The sequence below is a fragment of the Lygodium microphyllum genome, chromosome 29, assembly GCF_053477565.2.
Source record: "Lygodium microphyllum isolate KBCC chromosome 29, Lygodium_microphyllum_v1.1.10, whole genome shotgun sequence".
Classification (NCBI taxonomy): domain Eukaryota; kingdom Viridiplantae; phylum Streptophyta; class Polypodiopsida; order Schizaeales; family Lygodiaceae; genus Lygodium; species Lygodium microphyllum.
In genome coordinates, this window is record NC_141163.1 from 13,597,098 (window position 1) to 13,614,961 (window position 17,864).

General features: G+C 43.4%; 1 protein-coding gene across 3 annotated transcripts in view; it reads right to left on the minus strand.

The window, feature by feature from the left end:
- The window catches only part of LOC148010396 (Pentapeptide repeat-containing protein), an 84,506-nt gene extending 75,981 nt beyond the window's left edge, over positions 1 to 8,525 (minus strand). For 2 of the 3 annotated variants that reach the window (XR_015689589.1, XM_087672188.1), the window contains exons 1-2: positions 8,297 to 8,524; positions 2,526 to 2,688 (exon numbers count right to left, since the gene is read on the minus strand). Coding sequence is in view for 2 of the 3 variants with exons in the window: in XM_087672188.1 (XP_087528314.1) it covers positions 2,526 to 2,688; positions 8,297 to 8,453 (320 nt within the window). In the remaining variant the exon portion in view is untranslated. Of the gene's footprint in view, positions 1 to 2,525; positions 2,689 to 8,296 lie in introns of all 3 variants that reach the window. The other variant, XM_087672189.1, reaches the window with a different exon arrangement.
- Between the last annotated feature and the right edge of the window lie 9,339 nt (positions 8,526 to 17,864).

Sequence of the window (17,864 nt, forward strand, 5' to 3'; positions counted from 1 at the left end):
TTCTTATTGATTGTTTATGTCTTGTGCCTAAATTATGTGTTACGAACCTTGTGTAATGGGATAATAAAAGGAAACTGCTTTTATATGTTCTCAATGTGTGGTAACATGCTTTGCTAATTAGATAACTAAAACAAACCCATCGAGAAAAGTGGGAGGCCTCAGTCCTAACGACTTAGTCTATGGTTGGGTGGACCTGATTAGTCAGGTAACTTTCCTAAACACTATACATGGTATTAGCCCACTCTCACCTTTCATTGGTCACAAAGTAAACCTTCTTAGGCAAGTGTTAAACTGTTGATTAGAAGACCTTTGTAGTTTAGGAACCCTTAGATCAATCCTTTGGGTTAAGGCCTTGACATTTCAGATAAGTCTGTGTATCCAAATTGGGTCTGGATGATGCTACTCATGGACAAGTGTCCAAGTGACTAACAAATGGTGCCTCCCGCTAGCCTAGCTAGGAGCGGGTATGTCACAAGAAGGGCAATGAAATTGATATAATTCCCCTATGTTGCCAACCTGTCACAAGAATAGCTCCTGAAGTAGGATCCTCAACAAGGACGGCTTGCTTGGTGAAGTCAACCGGGGTACCAAGTCTTGAAAGGCCATAAACAAAGAAGAGATGGAAGCCCAAGTCCAAAACATGGAGGACTTTCGATACACAACTTGACGATGGACGGTTCAAAAACAAAGACAATGTGCCAGCACCTGAGATGTCACCAACACTAACTATACCCTCCTATAAATGGAGCATAGTCACATGGAAAGGCTAGTTTTGGGTCACTCGTCCCATTCTCCATTCCTAGTTCCCGTTTCATGCCTATTGCATGTGACTATGTAGTCACATGGAATGGCAATTCATGGCCCTCTCTATTCCCATTCGCCGTTCCCATTTCCCGTTCCATGTGACTATGAAATGGAGATCCTAAAGCCAATATCCTTGAGGAATCATATGACTCAAAGCAATTGTCTGATCTACCTTTGGTCTATCATGTTTGAAGATGCTTGTGAGTTTGCTTTTCATCAACACCAAGGCCATTCATCAAGTATAGTCTCATTTCTAAAATCTTTTGACAATCTACACCCTTAGCAACTTATTGACTTTAGCATCATTTTTGCAATTGATAACGGTATCTTTCCTTCATCTTCCTTTTGGCTCTAATATTTTATAGATGCAATAAAGAATGAAAGCTCCAATCCTTTGCCACATATGTTGGTTCATGAGAACCATCCACTTCATCACCAACAATGACAAGATTAGCACCCTCTTAATATACCCACTAGCACTATCAAGACATTCTATGATAACCTCTTGAGAGACTTCTAGAGACATGTATAATGAATCTTAGATAATATCAATACTTTGGATAACATGGATTGCATTTGGATGGATGTTACAAAGAAACTATGAAGCTAATGGGGTCAAAGTGCCACCAATACAATACGGAGACCTACCCCATTCCTTACACAAACACCATTTGCATTGACAAGTTGACAACACTAGTTGTTTCTCCTTAGTCGTGCTTCTTTTCTATGTACCAACCACCTTTTCTTAATTTCTAGCAACCAACAAATGGCATACTGGTTATACACTTTTATGTTGGAACAATGCTTATGAGGACCTACAACTTTTGAGAACACTGAGTCACAAGGTTGGCTACTTAAATTATTGTCAAGGGTATAAATTGTCGCTCAAAAACCTTAAGCTTGGAAAACTCAAAAAGCTGCAGCAAGTGTAATTAGTTTGATTGGCTAAGTGACTAGATCAAAGGCCAATTAATAGCATAATGTGTAAGATTGAAGAGCCAAAACTAAGAGGCTAGGCTAGGCTGTAAGGCCATTTCACATTTTCCATTCCTAACCTACACTAGGCAATAACGTTGGATGGATTAAAAAACGAACGTCTACAATCGTCCTAACTAACTAATGCAAGAAATTTGTCATAAGCACCAAAAAAAAAGGAAAAACAAACTTTCTATGGCTAATATTTAAGTCCAAAGTGTTATTCAATTAAGTGCCTATAACCTAGGCACCTTTCTCACAAGGTTCTAGCCTACTGTGGCACTTGAATTTGTTTGTCTTTGCAAGGTAAGACGCAATGAACTACCACTAGTATAATCGGTAAACTGAGCAGTGGTTGCATAATTCACAAATTGCTTGCCCACTTAGGGGCATAAAGCATTTGGCATCTTCTCGAGTCTTGTCCTTCCATTAGATCAGTGGTTTTTACCGCTATTAAGTGGCCAAAGCATAATGGATTTAGTTTCAACTTTTACACTTGCTTCATCATTATTCTAGCATGAGCTGATAGACATTTAACTTGTAGATTGTGTTGACCTCTTAGAAGTATCATTGTTTGAAATTCCTATGATGATTCGTGCACACAAAGCTTTTACTGTAACCTACCTACATAATAAGTCTCTAAGCAATGCATAAATACTCATTGTCTCAGCTCTTACATGCATGAAAAAAAGAGTCACATCATAACAAAGCCTTGTAACACAGCTACAAAGTATACATTTGGCTACCTTAAATCAGCAGAGCCAAACTGTGCAGCAGATCCAATTCCAAATTCACCTCGCATATCAGCTTCAAATTTATTGAGATCAGCCTCTGCCTGGAATGAGGTACCTAGAACTGACACAGCGAAAGCTGCAGCTATGCATCTTCCAACAGCTCTCATCTCTAAAGCTGTCAAACATCCGAAGACTCACCCTACTTAGATCACATGAACAAATATCAAATATAAAATTTGCTTCAGAGTCAACGTCATGTGATTCACAAAATGAAATGGATGCTTTGAAAAAGATTGCTACTAAAAACTTGGTATTCATCACTTTAGAAATATCAGAGTAACAGTGAATCCTAAAACAAAACAAGCCAACAATGGAGATGCCGATCATGGCTTTAACTGAGCCTAAGAGTAAAACTAACAGACTTGAGACATTTATGCCGTTGCCTGAGGAACAGCAAGTTTACATTGCTGTAAGAGAGCCTTCAACCTATTTGTTCCTGATCTCCATAGAATCAATGACACAATTTGCTTCACAGACTTTTCGGCACTCTCAATACCACATTCTCATCCATATCAAGAATAATATTCACACCTTCATCATGCACCTTGAGAAGAACTTAAGATTAAGTCATCTAATGATGATTTAGAGGCTTGTAGCAAGATTAACAACTGGTATAGGCCATGTGTCTTTGTCTTTGATCTTGTCACTAGACTCAAGATACTCATTGTCACTGGCATAGCAAGAGGCTTCACAATGAACTATTTTATACCTACAAAAGAGAGAAGCATCTTGCGATTGGAAGTAAAGACTGCAAAAGGAATGGGTTGAACACAAGGTTTCCTCCTCTGAGCAGAACAAAATGAGACAAATCTGTGAGCCTATAGACCACTCAAACGTTGTATCTTTGTCATCGGCACTCAGTTGGCATGATATGGCCACTCTCCCACATCCCATCTTTGTGGCGACTCACAAGAAACATGATGTCATTGCATACGAGATTCCCCTTGTGTTCGCCTCCTATTGCTCAAGCCTTCCTATGGCTTGTTGGACTGCTAGCACTTGCTTTTTTGCATTGGAGACTGCTCATATGGACGTTTACATGAGCCTTGGAGAATATCTTTACACTTTCTATAGGTGGATTTATGCCTGCGTTTTCAGATTGGGAGCTGCAGTCCAGGCTGGACAGGCAATTCAATGTTTTGGGCTTGAAGCTTTCCTAACTCACGGATAGACCTCTGATCAATGTCATTAACCACTTGTTGTTGAGAAACCCTTCACCCTTCACCTACAATTTGTGTTTTTGCGTTTCTGTGTTTTCCGTTTAGGGTTTGCAGCCCCAAAAAGGGGTGCCATCCTAGACTAACTGTGCCTATTTATAGGCCACTCTCTCATTCATTCTTTATGGCTGATTCATTCAGTCTCTCACCTCTTCTCTCCAGTCTCTCCACTACCCTCACACCCCTTCAGGAGGACATTGCGGTTCGTGGTTCGTGGCTGTCTTCATCGTCTTCCTTGTGCTATGGCACCCTTGTTCCCTTGTATCACATTCACTCCATGATTCGGAACTTCATCGTTCCATTCATCAGAGTTTCTTCTCTCTTCTCTTCTCTTCTCCATGTTTGCCGAGTTTACTCCATGTTCCTCCCTGCAAACCCTACTATCTCGTTGTTACGTCATCTTTTGACATGGTATCAGAGTTGGATCTGCTCAAATAGCGGCAAAGATCCTCCACTCCAGTGAAGGCAAAGACCAGTGGCGGGTTTGGCATCCACTTCTCTTCTTCTTCTGCTGCATCAAAATCTCATTTTGGCAGATTTCAAGTGTTTCAGCTTGCTGCCCACACCCCGTTCGCGGAGGACATCTCAGCCAAAGCTGTTCATTCTGTCTCCATCCGTTGGCGCCTGATTTCCAGCGCTCTTCACGCAATTTGGAGCTGATTCCAGCCAAGCGACTGCTATTCCGGTTTACAACATGCCACGTCATCACAGTTTTGCTGCCTGCATTTTTAGTCTTTCTCTCTCCTACAGGCTGTCATGCCTGCGTTTTTAGTATTTCTCTCACCTACTGCCTACGTTTTTAGTACTTCTCTCTCTTGCAAGCTGTCTTGCCTGCGTTTTTAGTCTTTCTCTCTCTTGCTGCCTGCGTTTTTAGTCTTTCTTTCTCCTATAGGCTGTCCTGCCTGCGTTTTTAGTCTTTCTCCCTCCTCACCTCCGTTTTTCTACTGGCTGCAACCTCTTATTGCTGGTCGCATCCTCCTCCCATTGACAGTTCGTGGTTCATGGTGACTGATCTCTTCCTTCTTCAGCAAGGCACACTAGTATCCATGGCTTCTTTACCCATAGATGACCAGACTGCTGGGTACTCCTACTATGGCATCATCAGATATACCACTGAAGCTTGACAACTTCAACCTTTGCTCCCCACCCCCCCAGAGTATATGCATCTTCCACTAGGCACTCCTTGTACCACCTCTCCTTTGTGGGCCACAAAGATCATTCTGCATCGGCTATCAGAGTACTATGCTCAAGGCAATAAGACGCATCCGATGCGTACTAAGTCCTTTCGAGCACATGGAGGATCGATTGGCGCTACGACCTCCTAGAGATCATCGCAATGCTAGCGGCAGTCTTCTCCCACTTATTTTCAGGTACAGTGGCTTCCACGACCTACGGCTGTGCAGTCCGCTTCACCGAGAGAGACAATGATTGTTTGATACCATCTCCTCGTCAGTTTGCTCCTTCGAGAGACAGTGGCTACTCAACTTCTTCCTCTTCTTCGGCTACCTAGTTTGCTCTACTAAGAGACAGCGACTATTGCCCACCTCTTGCTCATTCTAAGCGCCACCCTTCCCCACCCTCGACTACTCAAGTTCGAGAGGCCACCTCTGGAAACTCTTTGGCACCCCAAATACCTTCTTCGGCACGACCGGCGGCACTTCCTTCATCATTAGACATTTCGGAGTCCGTGATCCATGAGTTTTTGGATTTCCTATCTACTTCAGAGGGGGATTCAAAGGGGGGATGTTATTTCTTTGCTCTCAAAGGGGGCATCTACTTCTTCTTCGACTTCAGCGGGGGGCCCTCCACCTCCCACCTCTAAGGGGGAACCTACTCCACATGAAGTTCTTCACCCATCCTCTACTTTCTTGGGGTGGCTATCTTCGACCAGTCATCTCTTCTATTGATACCCAGGATCTTCAGGTACCACCTAGATCGGGACCTCGGAAGTTCAACCGCGACTTGGTGATGAGGCCTTCGTATTCCTTCCAGCATGGATGCACGGAGCTAGTGGCTTCTCTCCCAAGGTTAAATTTCGGGTTCTCTAGCTTACTCTGTCTACTGTTCTTTACTACAGGTTCCCTTTCCACTGGAAATCTTGGATCTTAGGGATCCTCTACCTCCTATGCATTGCATGATTTCATCATCTATATACTAGGGTGCTTGGGCAAGTGAACAATTTTTCCACAAGGGACACTGTCCAAGTGGCACCTGCTGCATGAGCATTCTTCAACATGTAGCATTGCATCTCCACCTCACTCTTCTCTTGTTCCCCTTTTTGGGCCTGAGAGGGGGTGTTGAGAAACCCTTCACTTACATTTGCGTTTTTACGTTTCTGTGTTTTGTGTTTAGGGTTTGCAGCCCCAAAAAGAGGCGCCATCCTAGACTAACTGTGCCTATTTATAGGCCACTCTCTCATGCATTCCTTACGGCTAATTCATTCAGTCCGTCACCTCTTCTCTCCGCCTCTCCACTACCCTCACACCCCTTCAGGAGGACATTGCGGTTCGTGGTTCGTGGCTGTCTTCATCATCTTCCTTATGCTATGGCACCCTTGTTCCCTTGTATCACATTCACTCCATGATTCGGAACTTCATCATTCCATCCATCAGAGTTTCTTCTCTCTTCTCTTCTCTTCTCCATGTTTGCCAAGTTTAGTCCATGTTCCTCCCCGCAAACCCTACTATCTCGCTGCTACGTCATCTTTTGACACTTGTGAGGCTCTTTTCCAGCTAAACAAGCAAGGTCATTCCCTACATGTGCGCTTTAAGGAGCTTTTGTAAGAACTCTCTTATGCCCAAGGGAACCTGCATACCCTTGCATGTTTCAACATAACTTAAATGCCCAGGGTATGGCCATGCCTTCCGGATTTCATAAGTGCCTTCAACTATGGTCTTCATGCTTTGGACTTTCTTGCAACTTTGTGCACCCCATGTTAGAAGTAGGGACTTCCATAACACTTTCCTTTGAGAGTTGACCCAAAGTCTAGGCAAACATCTGAGTGTCCTAGCCTCTTTTGTAATCGGGGATCATTTCATTATTGGCCCTTCTGTTCAAGCACCTGGCCAATGTCCAGCCACTTTAAGGGTTAGGACTTTTATCCATGTGTCCACATACTAAGGTGCCCTTTCGTACTTTCATCTCTCTCATTCCATATGTCTTATTGTTGCTAAAATTGGTCCTCATGTGAGTGTTATTGTCTCTCTTTCTCCCTCTTGTGCATTTGCCATGTGGTCATCCACAACATGGGATTAGAGCGGGCTTTTTGAGTTTTACAAGGCCCAGCTATATTCTTCCTAAATAAAAATGTCCAGTTGTAGCAGCAACCTCTTGCAATGAGTGATCTTTGTTGAGAGCATGATGTTTTTCATATTCCTTCTCCTTCTTTGAAAAGACACGGCCTCTTTACATGCCAATCACCCATAACATTAGCATTCGATTTGATGTTCTTGCTGGTTTTATAATTTTGTTTGTTGTTAATGAAGAATTTCTCAAGGTGTTGTGCTCTTCTCTGAGACACGAATTCGTTGCAAGAAGCACAATGACCATGTCGTCAAAGATGGTTGTGGCCCACCTAAGCAACTAGGTCAAAAGGATATGCATTTTCATGGGTCAATGAGGTCAGCAGTCTGAGAGATGAGGGCTTTGAAATTCTCTGTGCTCAAAGGGCTCTTACAATTGGAGCAACCTTGTGGCAACATACTCACTACAAGCTCCAACAGAGGGAGAAGTGGAAGCCCTTCAAACACAGAAGCAAAGAGGTGATGGATGCCTTTATACTCAATTTGCTGAATTCCCTCCTCATATGTACATGCAACAGTTTCCAGACTGTATACATTTTCAGTCCTCTCCAACATAGCAGGACAAAATCATTCATATAGTATGCTCAGGAGCCTTATCCAAAGCCTTAGTCTAGCAGTCATCTGGCATAGCTAATAGTACTAGCTCCACCTCGGGACTTCTGTCTCAAACAAACACAGGACCTCAAAATGCACAGCAGTTTGGCTGTGTACCTCCCTCTCGAGACTTCATGTCTCGAATGAACATAGGACATCAAATGCAAGTCCTTTCCGGTTTCACAGAGCACTGCATCATCGCAGATAAATTGGCACACAACAGAAATGGCACTTTCATGGCAATTCCTCGAGTACAATTCCTTGTCAAACATCGAATTCAAGTATGATAACTATCGAGTCAACATCTGTCACCGTGGTGTACGAACCTGAAGCTGGAGAGGACTTAACATAGCAGTCATCTAGCATAGCTAGTGGTACACTTTCTCCCCCTCGAGAACTCATGTCTCAAACGAACATAGGACCTCAAAATGCACAGCCATTCGGCTGATCCAGTTATTATCAGTTTCACAGAGCACTGCATCATCGCAGATAATTTGCCATACAACAGATATACCACTTTCATGGCGATTCCTAAAGTACAGTTCCTGATCATGACATCGAATACCTATCGAATCGATATCGTCTTAAGTGAGGGGCATGGTGTACAAACCTGGAGCTGGAGAGGAACTCTCTTTGTTGTTGCTGCTGCTGCAGCTGACATGAACCGCGTGGGAGTCGCATCGTAGAGACAGGGTAGAGGAGGAAGGTCTGTGGGGGGCCACAGGCGAGGAGAGGAGGGAGTATGAGAAGGAGTATGAGAGAGCCATGCTTGATTTGCTGTGGAACCAATCACACTCAATGAAATTATCCAAAATACAAGTGGCAACACCATGGAGGCGGACTGATCCAATAGGGCCTTTTTATTCATTTTTGCCTACCAATTATAACAATCCATGTAGTGGTCTAGTAGAGGCTTCACCGGTGAGTCATATGTGCCAATCTAAATATAAATCTAAATCTAAACTATATATTATATCTTACATGATCTTATATTATATATGTATGTCTATGTCTTGGAGCAAGGTTGGGAATGCATAGGGAGGTTCAGAGGAGACACAGAGATGAGCAAAGGTAGAAGGAAAATAAAGAAGAATAGATATATCTTATATTATCTATACTACTTTATTATTTTGGTTTCAAGTTTAGGATGCATCAAAGCTTCAAAGAGCTCCGGAACTTGGAAAGGTTTTGCAATCATTGGAAAAGGTGATGGGTACTCTCTCTCTCTCTCTCTCTCTCTCTCTCTCTCTCTCTCTCTCTCTCTCTCTCTCTCTCTCTCTCATGACAAGTGCAGCAAGTGTGCAGAGCCCTCTCTTGCTTTGTCTGTGTCTCTCTCTCTACCGTTGTTGCCACTGGATATCCCATCCATGCCACCCACTACCTATGTGGGAAAGTCATGTGGCTTTGGCTCTGCCACCACTGGCTCTACTTGCTCCATCCCATCGTCCCGGCTGTTGCCACAAGCTCTGCCTTGAATTGCCAATCCATTGGCTTCATGCCCTAGCTCGACTCCTGCCTGCCAGAGCTTGGCACTCGCCCCTGCCCACTTGCTAGAGCCTAGCGCTCTTGCCCACCTACCCACCAAACCCCCTCACACCACAAGCTTTGCCCTAAACTGTCAATCCACTAGCTTCACACCCCATGTCAACTCCCGCCTGCTAGAACAAGTGCTCCTATCCACCCACTCGCTAGACCAACTCATGCCCCGGCCACGCCTTCCCCCTCCCAAACCCACATGACAAACCCACTCCACGACGTATAGAGAGAGAGAGAGAGAGAGAGAGAGAGAGAGAGAGAGAGAGAGAGAGAGAGAGAGAGAGAGAGAGAGTGTGTGTGTGTGTGTGTGTGTGTGTGTGTGTGTGTGTGTGTGAAGTTAGAGAGAGAGAGAGAGAGGGGGGGGTGGGAATATGTTGGTGGGGGGAGAGAGAGGGAGGGAGGGAGAGGTGGTGAGAGATTAGAGAGAGGGGAAGGTGGTGAGATGTTAGAGAGACTGAGAGAGGGGATGGTGGAGGTTAGTTGAGAGAGAGAGAGAGAGAGAGAGAGAGAGAGAGAGAGAGAGAGAGAGAGAGAGAGAGAGAAGGGGGATTAGAGAGAGAAAGAGAGGTGGAGAGAGCGAGAAAGAGAAGTGGGGTGGTGAGAGATTAGAGAGGGGGTGGTGAGAGGTTAGAGAGAGAGGGAGGGAGGGAGGGAGGGAGGGAGGGAGATGTGGTGAGAGGTTAGTTGGGGAGAGAGAGAGAGAGAGAGAGAGAGAGAGAGAGAGAGAGGGGGGGTTGGGGTTAGAGAGAGGGAGAGAGAGAGAAGGTGAGAATGTTTTGGTGGGGGAGAGAGAGGGGTGGTGAGAGGGAGGGAGGGAGGGAGGGAGGGAGGGAGAGAGGGGTGGTTACTTTGAGAGAGAGGGGGAGAGAGATTAGTTAGAGAGGGGGTGAGAGGTTAGTTAGATAGAGAGGGAGAGAGAAAGAGAGGGGGAGGGGAGTGAGAGGTTAGTTGGATAGAGGGGGGGTTAGAGATTAGTTAGAGAGAGAGGGAGAGAGAGGGTGAGGGTGAGAGGTTGGTTAGAGAGAGAGAGTAGTGATTTTTAGTTTAGTTGGTTCAAGTTTTAGCTTGGTTTGGTTATTAGTTTATTTGTTATTTGTTAGTTAGTTTGTTAACCAGTAGTTTGTTGGTTTATTTAATATTATTTGTTGCTTGGTTATTAGTTTGTTGTTTGTTATTAGTTTATTAATTTGTTAGTATAAGAGAGAGGGAGAGGTGTTGGTTTGCTTTTTTGGTTTACTTTATTGTATCACTCTCTTGTTGGTGTTTTGGTTGCATGTTTGTGATCAAAGGAGTTTTGTTTGTGAGGCTTAGTCTTTCGAGTAGTCTTTGAAGGTCAACAAGATGGAAATGGTCGTGGTAGAGACTCTAACATGTCTCGATCTAGGATATGTGGACACTCTCGCAATAAGTCCCATGGTCATAAGTCCAATCTTACTTGTCATTATTGTGGGAAAACATGTCATATTCCGCTACAATACTATAAAATGCGCAAATACAAACATAAGGAAAAGGGAAAGGGTAAAGTACGGGACAAGAATGGTGATAGTAATATTGCATCTAGCAAGTCAAGTGTCAAGATTGAGGATATTAATGTGGTGCAGCCTGATGTATCTGATAATCTTATCTTGGCAGCTTCTTTTTTGGATGCTTCACAACTGACTGATGCTTTGTCATGATATACTTAGTGTTGGTTGATAAATTAAGGGGCTTCCTTTCATGTGACCCCTCATAGAGAGCGGTTTCACTCCTATTGTAGTATGACATGATCTATCCATTTGAATAATGACCTGGCATTGGAGATAGTTGATATTGGTGATGTCCAACTATATTTTGGTTCAAGCAACATGTTCACTCTTGATGATTTACGTGATCTATCAACTCTCACAAAAACCCTTATCTCTACTGAAACCTTGGATTATGGAAGTTATGTTGTCTCTTTTTATGATTCCTCATGAAAGATTTTTCATGGGAATCTTGTTGTTGCACATGGTGCTAAGTCTAGTACCCTCTATCCTTTGCTTGCATCTGGGTCAGTTGACCATGTTTTGGATGTGACTACATTTCCACATGTATCTCTTTGGCATCGTCACCTTGGGCACATGTCTTTGAAAGGAATGAAAATGCTTACTCATTTGCAGTATCTTCAGCCCCTAGACTATAAGTGTTTTAAGTCTTGTGATCTTTGTTTATATGGCACGCAAACACGTAGTATGCATTAAAAGTTTGGCATGAACCGTATGGGTGAGCATTTGACTCTTGTTCATTCGGATTTATATGGTCCCATGTCCTGTCAAATTCTAGATGGTGCAAAGTACTTTGTCACATTAATTGATGATTACTCACATAAGGTCTGGGCTTTCCTAAATAAGCATATTTCGGATATCTTGTCTACCTTTTAGCGTTGTCTTACTATTGTTGAGAACCAGTCTGGGTATAGGTTCAAATGCCTAAGGTCAGATAATGGGGGTGAATATGTCTCAAAAGATTTTAAGTAATTTTGCGATGAGTGGGATATTAAGCGTCACTTGACTGCCCCCTACACCCCTCCCCTGAATGGTATTGCCGAACACATGAACAGGACGATTCAAGAGGGAGTCCGTAGTATGCTTAACCATGTAGGTCTACCCCATCACTTTTGGGTGGAGGCAATTACTACTGTCGTACACTTGATTAACAAGTCCCCTTGCACTGTTATTGATTTCTAGGTTGCATAGGAGGTATGGAGTGGAAAAGCTCCATCATATGCTCATTTGCGTCTCTTGTGAGACATTCTGCCACATTCCCAAAGACAAGCACAATAAGTTGGATTCTAAGTCCATGAAATGCATCTTTCTTGGTTATGTGGATGTAGGTGAGGGATTATTGCATATGGGATCGACATGCTTGTAAGGTTATCCACAACCATGATATTATTATCCATGAGGAAAAGATATATAAGCAGCCTGAGCATGTGGTTGAGGTATGCATGGTGATTTTTTAAGAGGAGCATTCCGCCCTCGTACAGCTAGACAGCCTGCAGCAACAGCAGTTGATGCTCCAATGGCCTAGGCCCTGCCTATTGTGTAGGATCAGCTTGTTTTGAGATGCTCTATTATAGCTAGAGGTTAGCCTGAGTGCTTTATGCCCTCCATGAATTATGTTATGGTGAAAGACATAGGTGAGCCTCTCTCTTATGATGAGGCCATGCACAAAGATGATAGTCACCATGAAACAAGGCTATCTAGTCGAAGTTTTGACTCCTCACAAACTAACCATACATGGGATTTGGTTCCTTTGCCTAGTTGCAAGAAGGCATTGCCATGCAAGTGGATATACAAGCTAAAAAGTATCCTTGGATACCCCAATCTGCTTATAAGGTCAAATTGGTAGCTAAGGGTTTCAAGCAAGAATATGGTGTTGACTTCGATGAAGTCTTTTCTCTTATGGTCAAAATAACAACCCTATTGGTTTCTCAGCTAGATCTATGGACCTTTATCTGATGGATATAAAGACAGATTTTTTACATGGGGACTTGCATGATGAGATATACATATAACAGCATGAGGGATTTGAAGAAAAAGGCAAGGAACACCTAGTGTACAAGTTGAGAAAGAGCCTTTATGACCTTAAGCAAGCACCTAGGAAATGGTACCACAAGTTTAATACTCTTATGCATTCATAGGGATATAGAAATAGTGTTATTGATCTGTGTTTATACATGAAGAAGGCTTGTGATTTGGCAACCTTATGATTTTGGTACTCTATGTGGACATATGCTTATTGTTGAGAGAGCTCATGATGAGCTCAATGCATTACAAACTCAACTCAAGAAGAGCTTTGAGATGAAGGACATGGGATGTGCCTCACATATTCTTCGAATGTGCATCATGTGCGATTTCTCTAAGGGGCTCCTTTATCTATCACAGAAGGAGTGTAATATATCTAAAATATTCTTTTTCCTCACTTGGCGGCAGGTCGAGCTGTCTCGGCGGCTCTATTTTTTTTCAAATATTCTTTTTCCTCTCTTGGCGGCGGGTCGAGCTGTCTCGGTGGCTCTATTTTTTTTTCAAATATTCTTTTTCCTCTCTTGGCGGCGGGTTGAGCTAGAGGGAAGTAAGGATTTAGTAGGATAGCAAGCTCCTCGTTGGAGCTTGCATATCCATATCGTCCATGCAGGGCGACACGCAGTGAGGGAGGAATTCCCTCCCTCCCCCTATAAAACCCTGGTCATAAGAGGTAGGGGAGGAGGACGAAGCTGAAAATTACCACCGTCCACACGCTGTGAAAGGAGAGGGTTAGGCTAAGGGTATAATGTAGAGGGTCGTCGTTGAAGGAGAGGGGGAGGGAATCCTGAGACTGCCATGAGGGAGTGCCATCATCCAGTGCGCCAAGCTTGAGGGAAAGGTTGGACGTGAAAGGGAGAAGCCGCCTCCACCACAGCCAATACCGCAACCCTCAGTCGCACGCCCTCATCGCCTCCTAGGACACGCCAGTTCGCGGACGCCATCACCACGCCAAATCCTTTCCCCCTGCCACATGAAGCCATGGAAGCTTCTAAAGAAGCTTCTAAGGGGGGGCCTAGTTAAGCCCCTTTCACCCCTTGTGTTCCCTTTTTGTCTTTACCCCCCCCCCCCCCCCCCCCCCCCCCCCCCCCCCCGTGTTTTAAAGGGTCATACGCCCCTTTTTCCCCTATAAAGGGTGGCTTAAAGGTCCTACTATTACACCCCCTCGTGTTTTTTTTAAAAAGCCACTTAGCCCCTTTCCTTAAGTTTTTTTTTTCATATTTTATAAATCCTCAACCACACCCCCCTGTGTATTAACCCTTAAACCCCTAACCCTTGGCTTGGGAACCACCCCTCTTTCCTCCGTATTTATACCTTCCCTATCCCTCCCCTTGTGGCGTATTGAAACCCCCTTTTTAAGTTTGACTTAAGGGTCCTTCGACCTTATTTATAACTTTTATGGTTACTATATCCCCTTAGAAGTTCTCTCCTGCACCTTGTGTTTTTTCCATCCCTTTTTCGTTCCTCCTTTGAGCGAGTCATTAAAAGACCATTAAGCCTTCCCCATGGCTTCAATGTGTCTTAATCGTAGAAGACTTTGAAACACCCTTTCAAATTTCCCTGACTTTCAAGGAGGGAGCCTTCCAAAAACTACTATCGACAAGCGGTGCAAGGAAGCGACGGTGGAATTCCTAGGAGGAGTTGTGGAGCTGCTTCCACGTTCGAAAAACTACAATTGCGATGCCTCCTAAGAAAGTCCAAGGCATAGCCGCGGGAGGGTCATCTCCCGGTATCCACGTGGATATCTCACCCCAAAACCAGGTTTTTCTTCTTGGCTTTAATTCGGTTTTAAGTTGATCATGCAAAGAGAAATTGTTAGGGATAGGATATATTTGTCCGAGTTATTTGTAATGAAGGAGTTTAGCTTATTTGAATGAATGATAATGTATAGAACTTAGTTTCCTGCGAATTGCATCAAGCATTATAAATTACGAGCAAGATTATCCATTTACTATAGCAGTATATTTTAGTTAAATCCTAAAGGTATAGAAATTATATCTTGCACCATTAGTCTTATTCCTTTTCGCAACGAATCATTGTAAATGATTAAATTCATGATTGGTTTCTTTCGTTGCTCAAATTACTGGGAAGTTATCATTGCTAATTGCACATCTTAGCAAGGGAAATGTTTGTTATTTGGCATGAGTTCATCTGCAAGGAAAAAGGAAGTTTAAATTGAACTGTATTGATTGAAAAGTAAATTGTCACAAGGATAGCAAAATCGTGACAAGACGATTAATATTACCTTCCAAAAGATAACCAAACCAATCTAAGCATAGAAATATTCATACCCTAAGCACTTGACTACTTTCCTTATTGTAAGGTCAAAAAAATTCGTAAAAATAAAGAACTAGGGCTATCCCCTAGATTCTTAAAAAGAAACCCTAGGGCCGACATACGTCAGCTTAAAGGATCTAAAACGGATTATTCCATCGCAGGACTTGTGCAGCAAGTACGAAATCATTTAGTCTTGTTATTGATTCACAAGGAGAAAGGGTAAAAACCCTCAACAAGGATGGCAGATCCCTATGCAAGTTATCTGCAAAAGGACGTATTTTTGGATATCCTTCTAAATAAGGAAAGTTGTAAACCAGAAACTAGCATATCTAAGGAACTTTAGGGTTGACCAAGTTGGGCTAATAAGGTATGCCCTACACTAGAATGTAAAGGATCTTGCCAATTTACAAGACACCTTGGGAACGAGTGCTGATACACTCAAAAGGAAAGAACACTTCCTTAGCAGTTTGCCAAACAACACGGTTGATTAATGGAAATGTTTGTGCTTGCTAGAGATTTTAGGGCTCTATTTGAATTATGAATTACAAATTAAATGAGTACCTATACTTCAGGTTAAAGGCTTGAAGGAAGAGACAGTTTCAGTTACCCCCGACTACCTGCCTAACCCTAACCAAGGGGGTTGTTCACCGCGCCGGGAACGTGGACCGAACCCGCCGCGAGAGGTCTCTCCGTTGAGCTCTACTTGGAGTAGGAGGACGCTTGGGTGCCAGGGGGGCTCTGGCCGTAAATCCCTCGCCTTCCGGGTCCTGCACAAGAGGCTAACGTGACTCGGGATTGGATCTCGAGGCCTGCATACTAGTTTACGGGCGGAAGCTTGGAATAGTGATCCTTGGGGATTATTGGATAGTCTTCGGGCAGATTATAGACAAGCCTATGGGCGGAACTCCTTGTATTTCAAAGGTAAAATGATGAAATGTTAAAAAAAGAACTTGCTTGATATTGTTTTTCTATGTCACGTGATAAGATTACGTGAAGGAACCAGTGCTTAACATGATTAATTAAAGAAGCTGATTGTTATATGTCAAATTAATGTGTTAGACAATTACATAACTAAAACAAACCGAGGAAAGTGCGGAGGATGGGCCATGGGTCCGTCCTACGGTTGGGTGGTCCCGATTAGCCGGGAACTTTTCTCAAAAATTTCGAAGAACAGCAGGATGATCATCAAAACGAATAACGAGAGCGATGACCTAGAGTTACATCTTACTCGATTTACGTTGTTTTAGGGGAACGGAATGGGACTATGCCTTATGGCAGAGAGGTTGAGCCTTGCATCCCTCTCGTTTCCCATTCTCCTTGAACCAAGTGCAGCGTGAATCCGCTTCGGACCTGGCGTTTCTGTGTAAAGTAGTTCGCTCGGGTGTGACGCTAGTTGTTGTTAGCTAATGACCAATCATGAAAACCCTAATTCCGGTCGATCCTAAGTGGGAACGGCCAGGATACTTCCGCTACGTGGCAGACGCAGGAAGACCTAGATCGCAAAACCCGTAACATTCCATGGGAGTGCTGGGCGGAGTTTTCTAGACATCCTTTCCGATGGATTGCTAAGACGTGTCCTGGATGATACTAGTGGACACGTTACAGTTGGTATCAGAGCCGACCAACAAAGGAATTGTTTTTATGAGATCTCAATAAAATGAAGTAAAGAAATTATTGCTGTCCAAACATTTTCTCACCTTCAATGCTGTTTTGCAGAATTATGAAGCGTGGAACAAGTTTTTGGTATTTCGGATCATGTTTATGACTGCAATGCATTCTCCCCTTTATAGACAAAGAATTGGGATGATGAACATTTTGGAGCAGATTTATAATCCATCGTCTTTATACATAGAACGAAGATGGACGGGGTCTTCAGGAATCTACTATATAGCCGCCCACCGGTTTGCTTATCTACAGACCAACCTAAAGAGGATCAAGTGGTTGGAAGACTTGAAAGTCGTGAAGCTGTTCATTTTTGTGGAAGCTCACGTAAAATTCGACTTTACATATTCAAGGTCGGAGGGTTGAAATGAACTCATATGTATATGAGGAAGTAACCCGTGTAATCCCAGCCGATAGGATTAAAGTGTTGGGCCGCCATGAGAAGTATGGATTCCAACGGAAAGGGTATCCTGAACTTCCAATGAACTATCGATTCCTAAAGATCCATGACCCAAAACCCTACTATTACATAGTTCTTGTAGACAAATGCAATACAACATTGTTCTCCCCAAACTGAATGTAATAATTGGCTTATCATCACACGAAACGTTGTATAAGGCTATGCCCATGTAAATACAAATAAAGACTTCTTTTTATCAATATCTGGCTGTGCATAAGAGTTGTTAAAAAGTTAAGTAGCTACACTGTTTACGAGATAGCTGAACTAAAAATGAAAGATAAGCTAACGTCAATTATCATATAATAACGTTAAGAAAACTTTTATCCAGGCACAACCCCAGGTACAGGTTCCAAATTTGCCTCCTACATCAAGTACTGCTGCGACCCAGGAGAAGAAGTTCCTCCTCAAGCAGATAAAGCCACCCGAGTTTGACGGGAGAGGCAGATTCATCCAGGCTGATGATGAAATTAGGATTGAATCCATGGAGGATTACTTTGAAGCAGCTGGTACTGCACCTACCAATCAGGCCATGCTCGCCAAGTTAAAGCTCACCGGCGAAGCCAGACTTTGGTGGAAGCAATGGTGCAGGGATCAAGGGATTTCAGAGGGGTCCGTTACTTGGGAGAAGTTGAAGAAAGCCGTGCAGGGAAGATATCTACCACCTGCATATCGTACGCAGAAAATGAATGAGTTCTACGAGC